Source organism: Symphalangus syndactylus, chromosome 8 (assembly GCF_028878055.3).
Source record: "Symphalangus syndactylus isolate Jambi chromosome 8, NHGRI_mSymSyn1-v2.1_pri, whole genome shotgun sequence".
Classification (NCBI taxonomy): Eukaryota; Metazoa; Chordata; class Mammalia; order Primates; family Hylobatidae; genus Symphalangus; species Symphalangus syndactylus.
The window spans coordinates 47687246-47709788 of NC_072430.2; the positions used below are offsets into that span (position 1 = coordinate 47687246).

The 22543-nt window shown below is 48.7% G+C and overlaps 1 protein-coding gene across 1 annotated transcript in view; it reads right to left on the minus strand.

Annotated features, from left to right (window-relative positions):
- The window catches only part of GALNT16 (polypeptide N-acetylgalactosaminyltransferase 16), a 95490-nt gene that overhangs the window by 25352 nt on the left and 47595 nt on the right, over positions 1-22543 (minus strand). The window contains exons 3-7 of the mRNA XM_055289017.2: positions 8400-8557; positions 4549-4647; positions 3944-4011; positions 3322-3387; positions 772-893 (exon numbers count right to left, since the gene is read on the minus strand). Coding sequence (XP_055144992.1) covers positions 772-893; positions 3322-3387; positions 3944-4011; positions 4549-4647; positions 8400-8557 — 513 coding nt within the window. The remainder of the gene's footprint in view (positions 1-771; positions 894-3321; positions 3388-3943; positions 4012-4548; positions 4648-8399; positions 8558-22543) is intronic.

Consider the following 22543-nt stretch of genomic DNA (forward strand, 5'->3'; position numbering starts at 1 on the left):
AATTTTTTTTTTCTTGAGATGGAGTCTCGCTCAGTTGCCCAGGCTGGAGGGCAGTGGTGTGATCTTGGCTCACTGCAACTTCTGCCTCCCGGGACCAGGTGATCCTCCCGCCTCTGCCTCCCAAGTAGCTGGGAGCACAGGCACCCGCCATCATGCCCAGCTACTTTTTGTACTTTTGTAGAGATGGGGTTTCACCATGTTGGCCAGGCTGGTCTTGAACTCCCGATCTCAGGTGATCTGCCCTCCTCGGCCTCCCAAAGTGCTGGGATTACAGGGGTGAGCCACTGCTCCAGGCCCCTTTGCCAATTTTTAAATTGGGTTATTTGTCTTTTTATGGTCGGGTTGTAATCACCTCATCCTTTTCTGCCATGTGTCCAAATCCTCCCTGTTCTGGAGAACAGTAAGCACGTGGCAGGGGCCCTCCTACCCTCTCCTCTCTTTGAGAACAACATCCCAGCCTGAACAAAAGCTCTCCCAGCACAGGACCCTAACTCTCCCAGGAGAAAAACCACACCCATTTGCAGCAGGAGCTTTGTAGCTCACCCAGGCTTTCGTCCAATTTCATTCTCACAATAACCCAGTGGGATAATTATTACAATTATCCCTATTTTCAGATGAGAAAACTCAATAAGGTGAAGTCACTCAGGGAGAAGTAGACTATTTGGGCTTCCTACGATGCCTGTCTAGCTTCAAAGACTGTCCCATAGGCCTCGGTGCCGGGAACGTAGTGGCTGAGTCCCCAAGGACGCCCAGCTCCCCAGGGCGGCTCACCTCCTTCACCCGCTGCAGCATGGGCGGCAGCCACTCAGTGTTCACTTCGCAGTGGCTATCCAGAAAGGTGAGGACGGTAGCTGCAGCCACGTCTGCCCCACGCACTCGGGACCGGATCAGCCCTGCAAGAGGAGTAGACAGGGCTTGGCGCTGGGACTGGGCCAATTGGCTTCCCACCTGTCCCCCAAAGTCCCAAGGCTCTCCTCTCCTTCAGGGGCTGAGGTTTCCTGAGTTATTGTGATTAGATTTGACTTTATACTTCTGCTTGTTTCCTGCCTCCCTCTCTTGCTTCTTCTTATCCACCCATCAACCATCATCACTCCAGGGTCACACCCTGAGTGCCCTCTATGTGCCAATCACTGTCTGGGCTCTAGGGACACACTGAAGAACAGTCACAGTTTAGAGCGTGGAAAGTGCAATAAAGTAGTTTGATCCCAAAGGAGAACCAGAAAACAAAACTTTTTCCCATGGGAACCTCCGGGTGGTCCCCTCCAGCCATACCCCTATGTGTAGCATGGAGATAATCTTCAGACTAAGATAGGCTTAAGTTTGTATGGCAGCCCCTTCCCTTCCCTTCAGCATGTTATTTAACCACTCTGAGCCTCAGTTTTCTTATCTATAAGATTCAGAGAGATAATAATCCCTGACTATCAGGATCAAACAAGACGACAGGGACAGAGCTTGGTGCCTGGGAGACCCACACACGTCAGATTCTATTCTTCTGTGCCTGTCCCCTGAGAGCCTCACCAGCCTCATTTTGGGCAGCACTCTGCTCTGGGCGGGGACCTGCCTGGTCAGGAGGGAGGAGGCCCAGCTTCTCCTGCCCCTGCCAGAGCGGCCATGCCTGCCCTGTGAGCTGTGGGAGGGAAGGGCCTCACTCTTAGAGCTCTGAGTATAAGCAGCTCCTTGGAGACATTTCCCTAGCCATGCCTCTGCCCCACACTCTGCCTCTAGCTGCCTCCCAGCCCGCCCGCCAGCCAAAAGCCCATCAATCTCCACTCCAAAAGTGTGTACAAAGCATCGAGTCATAAATTTACATTTACTGTTGTCAAATCCAGGGACAGCATATTCCCAGACTTGACGGTACCTACAACCCAGTGGCTTGGGTAGTATTTAACTTTGGCCACTTCCATCATGGTTTGAAGGTCTCCCTCACTGATATTCTTGTGGCCCCTTGGCCTGACTGGTCTTTCTTTCTTTCTTTTTTTTTTTTTTCTTGAGACTGAGTGTTGCTCTGTCATCCAGGCTGGAGTGCAGAGGCCCAATCTTGGCTCACTGCAACCTCTGCCTCCCCAGTTCAAGCGTTCAAGTGATTCTCCTGCCTCAGCCTCCTGAGTAGTTGGGGCTACAGGCAGGTGCCACTACACCCAGATATTTTCGTATTTTTAGTAGAGATGGGGTTTTAGCACATTGGCCAGGCTGGTCTTGAACTCCTGACCTTGAGTGGTCTGCCCGCCTCAGCCTCCCAAAGTGCTGGGATTATTTTAAACGTATCTATCACATCCCTCTCACTCTAAAACCTTCAGTGGCTCCCTGCTACCTCTGCCTTATGAAGTCAATGCTTTCTTCTGGCTTCCAAGGTCTTCTATCATCTCAATTCACTCCATCCATTCCCCCTGCTGACCAGGCCTGGGGTCTCGCAGGAAGGGAGTATGAGTAGAGGGAGGTTAGGAGGCTGGCCTTTGGGTTGGGCCCCACAGGTTGGAACCATGGCTGCTCTATTCATCACCCTGGGCAAATCGCTGAAGCTCCTTAAACCCCAGTTCCTTTGTCTGTACAATGGGCACAGTGGGCTGAGTACAAGGGCTGAAAGTGGCAAAGTGGATGCCCGCAGGGAAGGAGCCCTCAGGAAAGGGGCTGTTAGTATTGCGCATGCCCGTACCCCTGACTGATGCCTTTGCTCGCAAAATGCACAAGCTGGCATGCCCTCCCTTGCTCCCCTTTACCTGTCTCATGATGCGCCCACACCCCATTGAGGCCCATTCCTCCATGGAAGCCTTCCCTGCTCACTCCAGCTCTCCTCTGATCTCTATGCTATTCATACACAACCACAACCAGCCTGTGGCTACAGTGGATTCTGACCCCTTGGCTATGTAGTAACCCTCCAAGGGCAGGGACTACGCCTTGTACTTCCTTCGAGTCCCCTAGAGTGCCATGCACAATGCCACGCTATAGTAGCTACTCCAAAGCACGTCTGGATTGGAAGTGAGATCACATCTGCTTTATGCTTCTGGATTTTTCTCAAAGCCTTTCCACACAGCCTGTCTCATGCAATCCTTACAATCACCCTGCAAGGCAGAAAGGGACTGTCTTATCCCATTTCTCAGGAGAGACAGCTAAGGCAGTCAGAGATGGAGCAACTTGCCTACAGTTGTGCCTTGATGGGGCTGATCTGGGAAGGAGGAGTCTTCTGCAGAGCCTGGTCCCAGCCATCAGGAATGCAGCAGGGCCATGTTGGCTTGGTGTGCCACAGCACCAAGAGAGAGTGGGGAGGTGCAGAGGATGACACCAAGATGGGCCCTCGGTGGGACCCAGGGTGCAAGGACTCACCTTCCCGCCGATCATTGCGCAGGCACTTGACCTTGGGGATCCTGGTCAGGAGTAGACAGTCTTCCGCTGAGGACGTAAAGAGGAAGGCAAGCTCATTTAGACATGGGCATCAGGCCACTAGTAGATTGGCTGCCATGAAAATTGCCCCATACTAAGCCCAGGAAAGGGCTGGGGATGGGGATGGGGAAGGGGTATGGTCATCACTACTGGCTGAAGGGTTGCCCTGCCCCACTCTCAGGCCAGACTGAAGAGTGCCTGTACCTATGGCAGTACTCCACTCCACCTCAGGGAGCACCGGAGAGCACGCTGGGGGTGGTTACCAGCCCAGCTATCATCTGCATTTAGCAGCTGTAATAATGAAGGATGCTGTTGATTTTCTTTACTATTTTAAAAAAATATCATCTCACTAGTGTCCCATCCAAAGCAACACCCACTCTTGTTTTCCCTCCTTTGACACCAGGGAACAGGACCAGGGAGGGGTCCTAGAAAAGACAGGATCCCTGCCGGGGGCAGAAAGGTGTCTGCGATGGTCAGGACAACCTCAGGGTGCTTGCCTTGGTGTTCTGGGGAAACGGGGACGAGGGTGGAATGGAGGGCTGCAAAAAGGAAGCTGACTACTCACGATCTGAACTGAAGTCATCCACTAAAATGATCTCCTGGATCAAGTTGGCAGGAGTTCGGTTCAGGACACTACAGTAGCAGTGGAAACAGTGAAAGAGCCTGGATTTAGGAACCACCTCCCATTTTTACCACTCCCTGGGCCGTGGGTCTCCCCAGCCCAGGGCCAGCATGCTGGGCACTCCTACCTGAATCCTATTCTTGTCTAAGTTCATTGAGGAAATGGGGAGATGGGAGTTCAACTTGACCACAAGCCCAGGCTTAGCAGGAAGAATCCACCTCCAATCCACCTCTCTCTGACACTGACAGACACTGCTGGGCTTCCATCACCCTCCTGAGGCCTCCTGTCTAGCCCGGCCTCCCTCAGCTCCTGACAGCTGCATTTCTGCCCTTGTCCTGGACATCTGACCTGGTGTTTGACTGTCGCATTCCTCTAACAGTTTGACTTCTGGGGTCTTCCAGGCCCTGATTCACCAGTCTCAGCTTCTCAGAAGTATAGGACTCAGCCTCCAGCACCTGCTGGGCTTCATGCTGTCTGGCCACAGTGCCCAATCCCAATGTCCTCCCCTGCTAGCGCCACTGAGATGAGAGTCCCATGGCTGGACTTACCTCTTCACCGTGCGCAGCAGGGTGGAACGGGCCTCATTGTGGAAGGTGATGATGACGCTGGTGGCTGGCAGGTCTGAGGAGTAGGACACAGACGGGCAGCTGAGAAGGGAGCACAGAGGTCAGAGCCGGCCATGAGGGCATCCTCAGGGCAGGTCAAGGTTTTTCTTTGTCCAGCCAATTGTGCCTGAGAATACTTCTGCGAGGCAGAGAAGGCACACCCACAGCCAGGCCAGAGGCCCTGCGCCTCCACCTCCATGTTGCATCCCACACTGGCCCAGAGCCCAGATGCCACCCATCCTGGGGTCCTGGGAGGGAAGCAGCAGGTTGGGAGACATTCCAAGGCCCAGGGGCTCTTTACCAGATATCTCAGAGCCCCCAGAGGGGGCTCCCTAGTATGTACAGGTACTGCACCAGGCCCCAGGATACAGCCCTGACCACACTCTGTCATATGGTGGGGGGTATATGCGAGAGGGAAAGCTACCTCTTTGTTTGTCCTGATACCCTGGAGCTTCTTCCTTCTCTCCTCCCAGCTCAGGACATTTGGTAGCATCTGCAGAGGAATCACCCCTACCCTGGCTGCCAGGGAATTCCTCCTTCTCACTGCCCAACACTGACAGCCCTGCTGCAGACAACAAGCTGGGGAGCAGTCTCGCTCCTCCCAGGGTCCTGGGTCCCCTGGAGGAAACAAGCCTCTGATAAGACACCAAAGGCCTATCCCGTCACTCCCTCCATCCACAGACACCACATTTTCTGGCCTACTGCTCCCTCTCCTCTAGAAAGGGAGTGAAAACAATTCATTCCTGCCAGACTTCATCCCTGTTGTTTCTGCGCATGCATTTATTTGCGCTCCTGGGGTGCTGGAAGGTGGCCTCCGTTGCTGGTTTTCATAGCAATCTTCTTTATTACAATTGCTCTCTGACTATTCTAGCAGTGACCATTTTTTCATTATGGCATTCATTCTACTGACAGCAGCTTACAGCCCGAATTCCCAGGCCCGTTTCCTGCCCTGCAGAGCAGACTGGGTCAGACAGGCAGGAGTCCCACTAGCCTGGGACCCCCCTGGGGGAAATCTTGAGAGGCTGTGAAATAATTCTCCTTGAGAGGAGGTGTAGGGTAGTGGTGGCGGAGGGAAATTTGCCTTCTATTCCTTGAGAAACCATGCTGTTCAAGGGCCTACGCACTGTGGGGGGCGGGAGTGAGCTTGGCCAGCTGAGCTGGGGTGTGCTGGGAGCAGCAGATACCTCCTAAGTGTGCACCCTCCCAGTGCTGACCTCCAGGGCCCCAGTCCTCTGTCCTGATCCCCCAACCATCTGGTGCCCAGGAAGGAGGGAACCAGGACAGTGACGTCTCCCTGAAGGGGGCAAACCCCCCCACACCCCATCTGAAGGGTGAACTTGACCTCCCCACTGGCTCCCTCCAACCCTTTCGGCATGCATGCCTCTGGGATTGATGTTACTCAGCATGGGGGTTTATCTGGCTCCCAGGAGCCAGGAGTCTCTAAAGGGGTTTGTTCCAGCCCTGAGTTTTGAGTTTGGAGCTGGTGGAGTTTTCTCTGTGATCCTCCTCGGCCTGTCTTATGTGGTTTATGTCCCTTTGCTCCCCTGGAGGGGGCTCCCTAGATTGAGGGCTGGACCAGAAATGAACCTGACAATTTGGAGTCCAGCGGACACTACAGCCTGCAGGGCTGCAAGGAAGAGCAGCTTCTACCAGCGAACTGGCCTCACCATGGCCTGCCCACCAAAGCCAGCATGTCCTTTGCTTCCTTACACATGTGCACACACACACACACACACCGTGAGCCACCTCGGCTTTCTTTTTTTTTTCTTTTTTGAGACGGAGTCTCACTCTGGCACCCAGGCTGGAGTACGGTACCGTGATCTTGGCTCACTGCAACCTCTGCCTCCTGGGTTCAAGAGATTCTCCTGCCTTAGCTTCCCGAGTAGCTGAGATTATAGATGCCCACCACCACGCCCAGCTAATTTTTGTATTTTAGTAGAGACAGGGTTTCACCATGATGGCCAGGCTGGTCTTGAACTCCTGACCTCAAATGATCCACCCGCCTTGGCCTCCCAAAGTGCTGGGATTACAGGCATGAGCCACCGTGCCTGGCCCACCTCAGCTTTCTGACAGGGCCCAGCAGCAGCATGTGGCACTTCATCAACCCACCACTACCCTGGATTTAAAGCGTCTCATTTAAAAATGTACATAGCCCCCAGGGCAATTCCCCCTTTAAGTTTCTCAGTGAGCACCTGAGAAGGTTCAGGGTCAGGTAAACTGGGGGGTGAACAGAGATTATCCAGGACAAGCCCTCACTTCACAGATTGGGGCCAGCAGATCCTCCAGACCCTGGGACTAGGTCAGCCATGGCTAGGGATGCCCGTGAAAGGTCTCTAAGTGGAGCTATGTGGATGTAACCTCTTCTGCAGCACAGGCAGACAGGAGGGAATGCTGCCCAGGACTGGGTGAGAAACAACTTCTGAGGCCCAGAAACAGCCAGCAGACCTGGTGTTGGCCTTGCCATGTAGCAGGAGTACTGCCTTACTTGGCTGCATAGTGGTTTCTGGAGGCTGACAGTGCTGGCGTTACAGGACAGCAAGGCCGAGGTCTGGGGTTCCCCCAGCCCTGTGTTCATCTCACCTTGCACAGGCCACCAAGCACCCTGGACTTCAGGCATGCATCTGTGAGTGACAAGGAAAGTGCTAGAGCCAGGCCCTCTCGCACCCTCACCTCACCTATACCCTTTGTGCTGTGAAGTAGCTGCTTCAGAAGTAAAAGCAACCTTGATCCAAGTCATTGTTGCTACCCTCAAACCAGGACCAGACGGAGGCCCAGCCTAGCTCTGAGCACATAGCTGCAGGCACAGCCATGGGTCAGCTCCAACAGCCCCCTGGCCATTCTGTGAGATGTCTGCACAGAGCGCAGAAGAGGGGCCCAACCTAGCCCGGGTTGGGAAGGAGCCTTCCATGGAGGAGAGGACAGTGAGCCAAGTGTCCTCGAAGTGAGACAAGTAGCTCAAAGGGTAGGTGGGGCAAAGGAGGTGCGTTTGGGCAGAGGAAACAGCATGTGTGAAAGCAAGGAAGGAAGGAGGGAGGAATCTGGGACTGCGGGACCATCAAGTGCTGGGGGAAAGGTGGGTAAGGCCAGGTCACGGGGAGGGGAGGGTGGTGCTTCAGCATCAGGAACTCAGACTGTTCCTGCAGGTGATGGCAGGAAGAGGAAAGGCTGGAGATGGTGACTTTCATGCTCTAGACAGAACACACAAGGGCCTAGACCCAGAGAGGGGCTAATGCCTTGCTTAAGGCCGGTCACTCACACTGAGCTGGGACGAGAGTGAAGGCTTCCTTGGTCCTGGTCTAAGGCCTCTCCCACCTCACCATACTGGGAGAACTAAGAACAAGACTAGGAATCATTTCTGGGATTTACTGAGGAGGTGGAGCTGTGGTGCAGGAAAGGGAGGTCAATGGGGTGGGGCACAGCACCCCACTGTTTGCAGTGGGCAGGGCTGTGACTCTCTCCACTTTAGGCACCACCAGTAAAGCCCCAAGAGCGCCTGGCTCGCCCACCCCCATGGACCTCCTTTGGTCCCCTCCCAGGTCACTTTTGCTGGGACGCCAGACTGAAGTGCCTTGGGGCATCCTTGGCCCCAGCTGAGCGGTTTCCTTGGTCTTGGCAGGGCCTCAGTAGGTCAGGTAAACAAGCAACAGAGGGTGAGGGTTTTTGAATGTCTAAATCACTGGACACAGTCTGAGGAAATCATCCTCATTTCTTAGATACATGTAAAAGAAGACAAACTAAACAATGTTGGCCTTTTCTCAGCCTTTCTTCCTCCACCGAAACGATGGAGGCTGTACCTGTAATGGCGGGTGTCCCGGATGGGCCGGTCCGGGCTCAGCTTGTCACTCTCCAGCTGGTTGAAGGCGTGCTGTCTGTAGGGGTCCTCTCCGGCCTTCAGCTGCTTGGCCGACAGGTAGGCCTTCTCATCAAAGCCTTTCGAGGGAGTTCCTGTCACCTGAGATGAAGGTCAGCATCAGAGAGGACCACAGGCAGGAGGACCCCATCGCATGGCGAGTGCTCAGCACACACCAGGTGGGAGCCAGCCACATGGCCTCATTTGTTCCTTATGCCAACTCTATGAGGAGGAGACCATTATCTCCCCCATTGTACAGGTGAGAAAACTGAGGCTCAAGAGGATTTCTTTCTTTCTTTTTTTTTTTTTTTTTTGACACAGGGTCTCATTCTGTCACCCAGGCTGGAGTGCAGATCTTGGCTCACTGCAACCTCCACCTCCTGGGTTCAAGTGATTCTCCTGTCTCAGCCTCCCGAGTAGCTGAGATTACAGGCGCGTACCATCACACCTAGCGAATTTTCATAGTTTTAGTAGAGACAGAGTTTCGTGGTGTTGGCTAGGCTGGCCTTGAACTCCTGACCTCAAGTGATCCGCCCACCTCGGCCTCCCAAAGTGCTGGGATTACAGGCATGAGCCACCATGCCCGGCCATCAAGAGGCTTCTTAAAAAGCATCCAGGGTCAGAGCTAGTAAGTCACAAGGTCTGGATTTAAACTGGTCATTCTGACTCCAAAGCCCATGCTCTTAACTGATGTTCTTTGCGGGATATGGAGAGGGTGGGTCCTGGAGTGCACCAGACCTCTAAGGCAAGGTGTCCTGAGGGGACTACAAACCAGAATGGACACTGCCAAGCGCCTGCAGATTGGCAGTCTCCTAGGGAGAAACCTGGGCCTAGCCCTGGGCTAGGCATTATATGAGGCACCCGATCAGTAAAACACCAGGGCTTGGACAAGCTGCTGCATAAAGAACTACCTGTAAGGACAGCAAACCCCTGCAGGCTGATGCCAGAGATACCAGAACTCAAGTGCTCAGACAGTGATGCATCTCCTCTGGGACTTTTGCTTGCTCCTAAAATGGCCCCTGTAAGATCCACTGGTCCCCAGGCACTAAGTGCTAGGCAGTGATGGATGGCAGATGCCATCGCCCATCCCCTTCCTTCATGGCCACACCCTACCCTGTGCTCCCAGAGTCTCCAGCAACAGACACTGGGGCAAGACACATCTGAAATGAACAGATGGATGCACGCATCCTGACATCTCATTACTTGAACCAAACTGCTGGCTGGATATTCTCCAGAGTGCCATGAAACATCATCAACTGTGGGTACATCCCAACTCCAACTTTCCACCCAACCATCAGCCCTGGGCTGAAGCTGTGGCCGCAGAGGAAGCAGAAAGGAGGGTGAGAATTGCCCTCTCACAAAACCCTTGCATGAGGACGCTATCACAGGCCTAGTCCTAGAGGGATGGTCCCAGCAAGGCAGCTAGACCTGTGGGGAGTGGATCACTGTGTGGAATGACACTGGGACTGTCACCAGCAGCTCAGGGCCTCTACGTTCCCCTGAGAGCTTGGCCCCCAACCTCACTGGACAGGCATGCCCAGGGTCCAGGGAGCTCTGATCTCCAGAACTGCTGCCACTCTGTAGCGATGCTACCTTCTAGGGTTGCCTCCTGTCCTAGGAGCCAGTTGGAGGTTCCCTGAGGGCAGAACAGTGAGGGAGATGTCCTCGTGTCCACTGGGCCCACCCTATGCTAGACACAGATGCTCATGATGGTAACACTGCTGTGGCTGCTGTGCTGGAACATTGAGGTGGTGCCATGCCAGAGACTGAACAGATGTGGCAGAGCCCCCAGTGAGCTCAAAATCCATTTCAGGAAAGATGGAAGGATGGAAGGAAGGAAGGAGGGAGACAGGGAGAAAAGGAATGTTCTGGCATGAGCCCTGGATCGCCAGAAGGATCCAAGCCATCCAACTCTGAAAGGGAGAGTGATTCTTTTTGTCCTTCCCACCTGGGAGAGCAATGGATGCCCTCTTAGCTCTGGGTCAGGGAAATGGAACGGAGCCTCCAGTTGATGGCAAAGGAGCTAAAATTAAAGAAAAACTGCAGAGGGATGATTTGCTGAAGTTCCCAAAGGGAGAGTGTGCACTTCATTATCCTCCAGGTCAGCTGTGGGAAATAGCCATGTTTGTTTATTTAGGACTTACGGCCACTCTGTGGGCTCAGGAAACCTCTGAGTCCTCATCCCACAATCATTCATTGCCCAGTGAACATTGACTGACAGTCACCCATCTACCAGGCACTGGGGCACCCTTCTGAATCACCTAAATATGCATTCATTTGTTTATGAATGTTTGCATTCACTCATCCATTCATTCATGCATTCATTCAACAAAGCTCCACCGAGCGCCTCCTATGTGCCAGGAAGCAGAAGTAAGGTTTCTGAGATAGTTCCCCCTGCCCCAGCCTGCTGCCTTCCCCACTTCATTCAAGCCTTCCTCAGGGCCATGGAGACTGTTGTGGAAGAATGTCTGCTCAGGCCCAGGCGCTCTAGAGAGGTTCCTCCCAAGGCCTCGAAATTGAGTTACACATCCTCAAAGATGCTACTGGGAAAAGTAAAGTCTGCTGTTCCCTTCCACAAGCCATACTCTCTGGGTGATCCAACCCCACTCCAGGTGGTATCAGGGTTTGGGGTTTGACTCTTTACCTGCGAGACAGGTGTCATGGAAACAGTAGGCCCAGAGGCCTTAGCTCTCCTTCCAGGATGACCCTGCTGTTCCTTGGGGTTGGAGCTGAAATGTCAGTTGGCCCTGAGCCAGTGAAGTGGAGGGGATCCTGAGGAAGGGTAGGTTGTGGCTCATGGCCACAATTTCATGATCTCTGAAGGGCTTTCACTTCCTCTCTCCTCAGCTTTCTCTGGCCTCGCCCCGGTCACCACCCAGAGCTGTTCGACTTCCAATATGTAACCCCAGTTCCCATGCCCAGACCATAATCATTTCCTCCCAGCTCTTGAACTCCTCCTTTTGCCTTTAGTCCCATTCTTTGATCTTGAGACTTCAGATCTTTGAATGTCCCATGGGTGCCCCTAACTTGGCATCTCAAAACAAATTCCCCACTTATCCCAAAGCTGCTGCTGCTTCTGCATTCCCTGTTGCAGAGATGAGCAGTTCCACCCAAGTCATGAATTCACAAAATCGTCTTTGATGCCCTCCCATGTTCCATAGCCTGATTCAATGTCTGCCCTGTGTATTCATAGGCAGTGTACTTAACAACACTGGTATTAACTCAGCAAATACTGAGTGAAAACCTACTATGTACATACACTGGGTAAGAGGCTGGGAATGTGGAAATAAACAAAAGGCAACATAACCCCTAGAACAGGAATCCAAGCATCTGGTCCCTTTCGTGCCCCATCCCATGCCAGGCTTGGCCATGGAGGATCAGAAAGAAGAAACCTCCAACCCCAAGCTCAGAGCAGAGCTGGAGAACTGACCACAGAACCTCATCCCACCCCAACTCCCACTGGAGCGGGAGTCTGCAGATGTCGTGTGACCAGTGGATGCTGTTTCCCTCCTCCCCTCTTCTAAAGGGGAACTGTGCTGCTGCTAGCCTGCATTCCGTCCATGTTGCTCACTAAGTGTATTGGCGAGGGAGTAAACGCATCATTTGGCACTTGGCTGCAGGACCATGAGGAGCTATATCTGGACCAGCTCAAGAGACTGGAGATCCTGGGCTTGGAGCCACTAGATGGGACCGGCTTGGCTGCCCTCTCTGGAGGGGGTAGTGAGAGTATTTTGGGTTGTTGGTGGAATTCTTATGTCAGGCAGGGGCACATGTCACATGACACTGACATCTGTGCTTTACTTCTCTTTCTTTTCCACTAGATGGTGAGCTCTTCCTCATGGGGCTCCCTGCACCTGGCACACAGTAGGTACTCAACAGGTGTTTGCTGAATCAAGAATAGATGAGTAAATGAATGAATACCTAAATATTGTCCCTGCTCCCAAAGGACCTATAATCAATTGGAGAGAAAACAGCAAACAAATCGGACCCTGTGATACATTATGTGACTTTCAGTGCCCCCCTCTCTCTCACAGACTACAAGCCCCCAAGCTCACAATGGCCTAAGGCGCTCTCTGAGCAGGTGTCACCTTGCTGAACTTGCTTCCACTGTTGCCCCTTACGCGCTCTGCTCCAGCCACACTTTCTTTCTGTGGAAGGCTCCTCTGTGTAGGGCCTGCAGGGCCCTGCTCAAACCTCACCTCCTCCGTGAGCCTTCCCCAACCACCACATGTAACTCTGTGACCCCAACCCGACCCTCTCATTCCCTGCCCTCCTGCACTGTTTTGCTTCTCCTATGGCACTCATTGCAATCTCACAGTCTATATGTGCTTTACTTATTTATTTTAGGGTTTTGGCTACCTCCCCCCACAAGATTATAAGCTTCACCAGGGCAGGGGTTTTCTGTTTTGTCTAATGCTGAATCCCAAAGCCCAGAGCAGAACCTTGGTGATTGTAGGCACTCAAAAACAATAGCTACTGAATACATGTATAATCTCAAGCCTCTCCTTCCTCCTTTTCCCACCATCCCTGCACCCTTGGCCAAATACAACACTTGAGACTGAGGTGGACCAAGCTGGCGTATGGTAGTTTTTGCCTGTCTTGGAGATCTTCTTCCCCACTCATAGGCTCCTGGCAGGACTTTCATTCACTGTCCCCTGTCCCACCAACACCCCAAGCACCACCACAAGGGTGAGCACAAGACCCTGGCTAGGCCAATCTCATTACTGCACCTCTAGACACAGTGATTGGTTCAGGAATAGTCATTTGATTTGATCTGGGCCAGTCAGAATCTTCCATGAGACTTTTCTATACAATGAACTTTTTTTTTTTTTTTTTTTTTGCCAGCACTGCCAAGCGTGCAAAATGAGAATCTTCTTGTCCATCACATGGAGAAACCTTGTCTGAAAAATGAACCAAGAAGAAACAATCAGAACCAAGAGATGTAAAGTATCTATCTCCCTACCTACCTACATATTTTTAAAAAAAAAACTGATTTGAGTTGGGTGTTCTTCTCTAGTGACCAAAAGTTCAGAGATATCAGTCCTGCAGTTCTTCCAATAAACAGAAAATCATTCTCCACAAGTAAAAAACAAAATCAAACCCAAAACCCAACAAGCGAGTCACTGACAACAATGACAGTCACTGGTGGCAATGCTCCATTCCAAAATATCAGGCCCGTCTTTGGCATTTGGCCAGTGGCTTAAGTCTAGAGTTGGGTGGGGCATTCCCAGCCTTCCCCAGCAGGCAGGGCTGTGTTCAGGCTTTGAGACTGGGGGTTCCATCTGGACCATGGCTCCAGAAGCCCTGGTGTTGCCATGGTGAGGAAGGAAGGTTGGAGAGATGGTGAGTGACAGGCTGAGGAGCCTCCCACATCCTTCCAGCCTCCTGCTGAGAGTTCTTGGCTGATGTTTAGACAGTTGCCTCCCTCCCCAGTCTTTGTACTTTTAGGGACTGCCAAATCCAGCACTTCTGTGTCCAATAGGTCAATCACATCTGAAATGGTTTAAGCTGACATAATGACTTTTTTCTATAAAATGGGAAGAATTACTGTCTCACCTTGGACAGCTTTATTTTCAGTCTATCATTTCGATTAGACCTTGAAACTACCCTAACTTGCTTCAGTTTTTTTTCCAGCTAGATTTGCTTATTGCTTCCTGCTAAATTTAGGAAACAAACAGCAAAGAGAAGGTTTAAAATAAGAAAGGAAAATATTTTCCATGTCATTTTCATCAAAAACAGTTCAGTCCAAATCTCCAAGCCTTGTAAACTTTCTTTTAAAACATACACATACCCCTAAATTTTAGATTTAAACAGCTCTGACTCATTTTAAATAATTATTGCCCAATTTTCTTTTACTGCCAGTAAAACAGGTACCTGCTGGGTTTACCTTTCACTAAATTTCAATGAAACTGCAAGTAAAAAGGCTCTGGCCCTATTTTATGGATGGCCCCTGACTTTTTTCCTCAGTCTGCTATAAACCAAAAACACCTGGTGAATAAAATGTGATTTCCAACCACTCCCCACTCCCCTGGGAGTAAAATCTTACCTGATTCTCTGTCCCAAGTTGAAAGACTGCCATTCATTATGAGAGCTGGGAAGCTAAGCACATAATTCAACATCTCTGAGCTCAAGGTCTCAGGTTCCAGCTCTTCCAAATGAAAAGGAGGGTTCCACAGGGCCTCCCTGAGCCTGCCTCAGGAAGTAGCCAACCCCACTGGGCTGCCAGTGGTCTCATCCAACCAGACAAGGTGCTGCAGGCTGCACAGGGCTAGGAACCTCAGGTTGGGTACAGGGGAGGCCTGAGTGGAGTATCAAGGGTCCCTCAGGAGTCTGCTCCAGACATATCCCCATCTTCTGCTGCACATTGCCTCAAAAGTGGCAATTATAGAAGTGACTGGCCAGGGCTTTGAACTCTCATGGCCCTGGTATAGAATGGCAGTTCTTACTGCTCTCTGGCCTTGGAAAGTCACTTACCCTTTCTGAACATGTTTCTTCTTCATCTGGAAAATGGAAATTATCAAGAATGCAATGTATATAATGTGCTTTGCACAGTGCCTGGCACATAAATTGTGATTATTATTATTAACTAACAAATTATTATTAACTATTATTATAATATTACGTTGTCTGCCTTTTTATCAGTAGTTCTCAACCTTGGCCACGTGGGAAGATGGCAAAAAGCCTGATGTCCAGGCCATACCCAAGACCAACTAAACCAGAATCTCTGGAGGTGGGACAAAAGCATCAGATATTTTTAGAGCTCTCCAGGCAGTTCCAATGTGCTACCAAGTTGAGAGCCGCTGCTTTGTACAAACTCATGATGGTGAGGGGCTGATCATGGGCTGGGGAAATCATAGGATCTTGGAACTATGAGGGACCTTAAAGGCTGTCTCCTCTGACCCCGTTTCCAGGAAGGCTAACCGTGAGTCTGGTTTTCGGCCTCTATTTGTATCGACCAGGAACTTCACATCAGCAGAGCCAACTGAAACTCAGCTAGAGCCACCATGGTTACTATGGAAATCCACTACCTTGCAACATTTCTGTCCCACAGGCCTGGGAGGCCCTAGTTTAATTACATATCCAGAACACGAGATAGGAGCTGCCTGGGGAGACCCACCCAAGGCCTCCAGTTAGATTTCCCAACACATCCTAATATGACTCCTCCAGGGGTACTGATGACTGCACAGCTTTCCAACACTAGTGGTTTCACTGAGAAAGAGTTCCTGTGGCCTTATGAGTGCTTGTGGTTCCAGTGATCTCACCAAGAGGAGAAAGTGGAGGGAGGCCCATTGCTTATTCCCTAGTGATCTGAGCCAACCAGGGTCCTCTACCTAAGGCTGGGCCAAGGCATCAGGCCCGCCATTCCAGGCAGTCTCTGCTCAGACCCGAGGGTCCCCTCCAGGTCCACCAGGCTCCCCAGGTCTCCATTTCCCACCCTTTGCCCAGCCCAGAGGCCATCTGAGGATGGAGGGAGTGTGAGGCTGGTTCATGCCAGAGATATGTGATGCTCAGCTTGCATCTGATTATCAGTTTCACCAGTGCAAATTGAGCATCCCTGGGTCTGTGAAGGGTACGAAAGCCCTGCCTGATCCTTCCAGCCACAGCTGCTGTAGCCCAGGGTATGGGGAGAAGACTGGGCATCTTCAACAGGAATGAGCTGATACTGATGGCTCATTGAGGGTCTACTGTGCACTGGGTGCTGTGCCAAAGGCTTATTTCTATCTCCAAATGCTCCTCTTATCCTTATTTTACAGAGGTGGAAACTGAGGCCTAGAGAGGTACAATAATATGCCCAAGGTCACATAGCTGCTGAGTGGCTTAGCCGGGACCAAAATTGAGGCTGTCTGGCCACAGAGCCTAAGCACAAAGCCTTCTCTGTGTGCCTTCAGACCAGCTTGTGACTCAGATGTCCTTGGCATCCCCCCTTGCCAATTCTGAGTCCTCAGCTCCAAAGCAGGCTGGCCTCTGGTGCCCGGCACACAGCTGGGTCCTGACAAGCTCAGGCTGGAGGTCGCTTCCTTCCTTGGCTTCAGGGCATCAGCTCGTGGCTCAGATAGGGACTTGCCCAGTGCTGCCAGTTCTTGGCCTGGATATGTGCTTCTTGACTATGGCTCAAAAGAACATGGAAAAACAGAAAAATACAAGAGTTTGTATACTTAGACCAAATCAGCACACCACCAGATTTCCTGGGTCCTCTCAGCCAGCGACACCCTCAAGGTCCTGATGACCCTCAGTAGCAGTCACACCTAATGGGAGACAAAGTCGTTCTTGCTCAGGGTACCAGTCCCCCAAACAATCTGGTCCTGCTCTGTGGCTGAGGAAAAGGACATGAGCAGGATGAATTGCTGAGACAGGACAACCTCAAAGCAACTGAGGCCCCAAGAAACACCCTCTGGCTAACATGGGGTTCAGGTCGGCGCCACTTCTGCTGTAGTCACAAGCGTAAAGCGTCAAGGTCTGCATGCCATCATTGCACTTCAGGTATTTCACAATCAGTATCTATCGAACACTGACTGATCACACTTTAATTAAAAAAAAATTTTTTTTAGAGATAGGGTCTTGCTCTGTTGCCTAGCCTAGAGTGCAGTGGCATGATTCTAGCTCACTGCAGTCTCAAACTCCTAGGCTCAAGTGATCCTCCCACCTCAGTCTCCCGAGTAGCTGGGACTATATATATTATATAGATAGATAGATTTTTTTTTTTTTTTTTAGAAACAGGATCTTGCTATGTTACCCTAGGCGGGTCTCAAATTCCTGGCCTTAAGCCATCCTCCTGCCTTGGCCTCCCAAAGTGCCGGGATTATAGGTGTAAGCCACCACTCCTGCTCCAACATATTAAGGGGGAAAAAAAAGCGATAATGGGCCATATAACACATAGAACACTTACAGTGTGTCTATTGCAAAGATGGTGACAGCCTTCTGCCCCACCAACTGAGGTCGGGACCAGCGGGGCCAGGATCCAATTCAACACATTAGAACTCAGCAAGGCTTTGGTTGCCAGCTGGGCATCTCGGTTTATAACACTTTTCAGAAGAGAGAGCCAAAAACAGAGTAGTGGCTGATGCGGCACACTATTGGCACTGTGGGTCAAATTTAGAAACACAATACCTGTGGTTTGTGACTAGTAATTAATCGGTTAGGCTATACTCTCACAATAATGTCCACCAATAGGACAGGGCATGACAAAGGCAGATTTTTTGAATCAGATTAAACGTAAGGAAAAGGGAGAGGGAAAGGAGAACTTGGGAAAGATCAGCCTGCCTCTCGTGTGACTTTCTTTGAGGCTCTGCTGTGGTTTGAATATGTCCCCTCCAAAATTCCTGTTGAAACTTAATCCCCATTGTGGTGGTATTAAGAAGTAAGGTCTTTTGGGAAGTGATTAAATCAGAAAGGCTCCGCCCTCATGAGTGGATTAATGCGTTTATAAAAGAGGCTTCGGAGAGAGTTCACACCTTTACGCCCTTTCACCTTCTGCCATACGAGGACACAGCATTTGTCCCCTCTGGAATACACAGCAACAAGGTACCATCTTGGAAACAGAGAGAGCAGCCCTCATCAGACACCAAACGTGCTAGTGCCTTAATCTTGGGTTTCCAGCCTCTGAAACTGTGAGAAATCAATTTCTGTTGTTTATAAACCACCCTGTCTATGATATTCTGTTACAGCAGCACAAAGACAGGACCACTGCTGGAGCAGGTGTGACCTGTCCGCTCAACAGGACCATGCCCCTGGACTGCCTCTACCCCTGTAGCCCGCATTTTATCAAGGCACAAAGTAGCCATAAATTTTGGAAACAGGGATAATACTATTTTTTAAAATTTTATTTATTTATTGAGCTGGGGTCTCATTCTGTCACCCAGGCTGGAGTGCAGTGGTGCCATCATAGCTCACCGCAGCCTCAACCTCCTGGGCTCAAGTGATCCTCCTGCCTCAGCCTCCCAAAGTCTTGAGGTTACAGGTGTGAGCCACCGCACCCAGCCCTAATTTTTTTTAAGACAGAAAAAACCCTTTTGATTACTTCTGGGATGTCATAAAGGCAGTTTTATTCCATTAGAAAACAGAGACACAAATGTTCCGATCATAGCACATTTTAGATGCATGTGCAGGGATCAATGGAAATGTGGCATTTATTGCAATTTTGCACAGTACACTGAACCACACATTGTTAGTAAAAACAACACAGTTTCATGTATTGTAATGTGATAGAAATAAACCACTGATCAGGTATATTTGTCCATGTTTCCCTTTATGGCCAACCACCTTGTAGTTAAACAGACCTTAAAGGGAAGACACAGCTCATGCTTGAAAAAGATTCAGTGATGTAAAGACATACATTCTCCTTGACTTAATCTATGAATTTAATGCAACTCTGATCAAATAACAGCTGTGTTGGGGGAAGGGAGATTCAGCTGGAAGAGTTTAAACATGAGAGAACAATCAGGGAAAATCTGAAAAAAAAAAAAACAAAAAAAAAACAAAAAAAAAAACTACCTACCAGATTTAAAGATATACCATAAGACTACAGATGCTATTCATATAATAGTATCCTATATCTATAGGATATAGATCTATATCCTATATAGTAGTATGTAGAAGAATACTACTATACTAGTAGTACCTGTAGTCTTATAGTATGTCTTACTAGAAACAGATCAATAGAGGAGAGATCAGAAATAGACCCAAATACATGTGGAGGATTGACATCAGATACATTTGTACTTCAACTGGCAGTGGGGAGGGAGAGCTATGCCATTCAGTGAATGACGTTAGGAAAAGTGACTAGGCAATGTGGAAATCAATAAAGCTGGATTAATTTCTTCAACCAAAATAAATTTCAGGTAGCTCGAATATTTAAATTGAAAGAGAAACTTAAAAGTATAAAGAAAAAAATTGGTCACTTTTCATTTATTTTCAATCTTGGCCATAAAGCTGGTATGTCATAAAAGAAAACACTATACAAAGACTTAACATTTTTATATGTCAAAAATGTCATAAAGTTAAAATACAAACATCACATTGGGAAAAAACATTAAATAAAAATATGGCAAAGAACTAACTTCTGTAATACACAAAGAGCTCTTATTAATCAATAAGAAATGAACCAATACTTAAAAAGGAATATAAGCTTAAAGGATATGAAGAAGTTCATAGAAAAATGAAATGTGTGGCTGGGTAGTGGCTCATGCCCATAATCCCAGCACTTTGGGAGACCAAGGCAGGAGGATCACTTGAGGCCAGGAGTTCAAGACCAGTCTGGGCAACATAGCAAGACCTCATCTCTACAAACACGCAAAAAAATAATAAAAATAATCCAGGTATGATGGTGCGTGCTGTAGTCCCAGCTACTCAGGAGATTGAAGCCAGAGGATCACTGGAGCCCAGGAGCTCAAAGCTGCAATGAGCTATGATCATACCACTGCACTCCAGCTTGGGTGACAGAGTCAGACCCTGTCTCAAAAAAAAAGAAAAGAAAGAAAGAAAGAAAGAAAGAAAGAAAGAAAGAAAGAAAGAAAGAAAGAAAGAAAAGAAAGAAAGAAAGGAAAGAAAGGAAAGAAAGGAAAGAAAGGAAAGAAAGAAAGAAAGAAAGAAAGAAAGAAAGAAAGAAAGAAAGAAAAGAAAGAAAGAAAGGAAAGAAAGAAAGAAAGAAAGAAAGAAAGAAAGAAAGAAAGAAAGAAAGAAAGGTAGGTGGCACATCTCAAGAGGTCATGAAAGCTTTGTGCCCCTTTCCCCATATGGGCGGCACACTATTGGCATATGCCTTATGCATTTCTTCCATCTAGCTTTTCCTGAGTTATATCCTTTTATAATAAACATAAGTACATGTTAAAAAAGGAAAAAGAAAACAAAAATAAAATGCAAATAGCCATTAATAAATGAAAAGATGTTCAACTTCATTAATGACTAAATAAAAATGCAAATTAAAGCAAGATCTATCTGGTTGATTCCACCAGTAATAAAAAAATACAGAAAACGAAAGTAAAAAACTAAAATGAGACATAATGTCTTGCTAATTCATCTTGCAAAGTTCAAGAATAATTATTAATGTTTGGTATTTTGACAGTTTGAAGAAATAGAAGGTTTTATACATTGGTGAATTTGGTATAACCATGACAGAAGGCTATTTGTCAACATCAGCGTTTAAAAATATTACTCTTTGACTTAGCAGAAGTTTCATTTCTAGGTAAAAATACACTTGATTTCCTGAGACAATTACAGTGTACATTCCTATGCTCTCTGGAGTCCTTCTGAATGAGCACTTGTCCTGGTTTAGGCAATAGATTATATGATCACCTTATATTTCTAGGCATTAACCCTACAATTAAACTCATGTAAATATGTGAAATGTACAAATATATTTATGACTGCATTATTTTTAATAAAAATGGTGGAAATACATATCTATCAGTAGACAACTGATTATAGTTTATCCTTATACTAGAATTCTAAAGGAGTGTTAGAAGAAATAATTATATACAGTGTGATTCATTTTATATAGATAGTTTATAAACATATGCATGTGTAAATGCATAGGTATACCTGAAAGAATACACAGGAAACCGCTCTACAGGGGTCACCTCTGGAAAATGGTATAGGGGTGAGATAGAAAACTGAAGACTTTTACCTTTTCCTTCATACACGTCAGGTTTTTTAAATATAAATAAGGATTTATTTTTTATAATAAAATTTTTAAGAAACAGGTGAACCTTAATTCTCTACCTAAGATAAAAGGATTGAGCTAATTACTGTCATCATTACCATCATCATCCTCAGAGTGAAACTCAGGGATAAATACATTGATGAAAAGTAAGCCCCTCCTCAGCTGTAACATCTGAGGGCCGAGGTACCGTCCGGAGTAGCTTAGTCCTGATGCACAGGAAGGAGAGGAAAGTAGAGGAGGGAGGGGAGCAGGACGTGGAGGCTGAACTGCAGAATTGGGGTGGGAGGTGCTTTTGCAGGTGAATTCATCATTCGTGTGATGGTTGGCAACCCAACTTGACTTTGCCTAATTTCTCCCCAAAGCACAAGTCTAACAATTGAAAACAGGGTGGGGCTGGGGGTGAGGGCCGAGAAGCCAAGCCTTTCCTGACCTGTACTGCAGACATCAACCACAGAACACTCCCAGGAGGCTGGTACTTAGGCACTTAGGCACATGGGCAATTGGTGCCATTTCCTTTTCCATCTTGACCATTAAAAAACATATTTTCTAAAGTGCCTGATGTTGAGTGCTTAACTTAGTAACTTAGTTGAAGGGGGCAGGCAGGGCAAAGAGAGCTGACAAGGGATGTCAGTCAAGTTCCTCCAGCTAGACCACAGCCACTCCACAGCAGCAGACAAGTTAACCTCTGAGTGAAGCAGTTTCCATAACTGCGGAAAGGAGGTAATGGTACTGCCTCGGGGTGTCAAGCACATCGGATCATGGGAGGCCATCACTAAATGACTGTATGAAAGGAGGGGGTTCAGCAAGATGATCTCTGAGTCTTCTTCCACCTCAAATATCAAATGAGCCAGAACAATATCCACTCATCCTATCATTTTTCAATACATACTTATTGCAGATCATGGAGCAAATGCTCAAACAGTGAGGACTAGGTCTCTGGACAAGGCTGCTGAAGAGCTGAGAGCTTCTTTGTGATCTGTAGCTTTGCTTGGCACACAGTAGCTGCTCGAGGTATGTTTGTCATGTGAAAAAGTGTGTTCATTGTGCCCCAGAGACCTAGGCTCCACAGGAGCTGAAGGAGTATCAGCAGCTTTGATTAGGTGTCACTAAAATGGGACTTGCTCCCTTGGGGATCTCGAGCTTTGGACAGGAGATAAAAATACAAAGGATTCTAGAACAGAGGAGCCCCAAGAGACGAGCTATCCTGTGAGTTCCACAGGTAGTTCCTGCCAAGTGCATGAGCTAGGCAGATGCGCATGCTAGCTTTGGGTCCGAGAGGGACAGAGATGTGTGTTTTATTGAGGTTGAAGGTCGTCTGTGAGGAATGACATTATTGCAGGTTAATGGTGGATAGTGCTTTTCTTCCTTACCTAATATCTTTGAATACTGCATTAAATTGTTTTTAAGCCACCGGAATGGTTATTAAATTA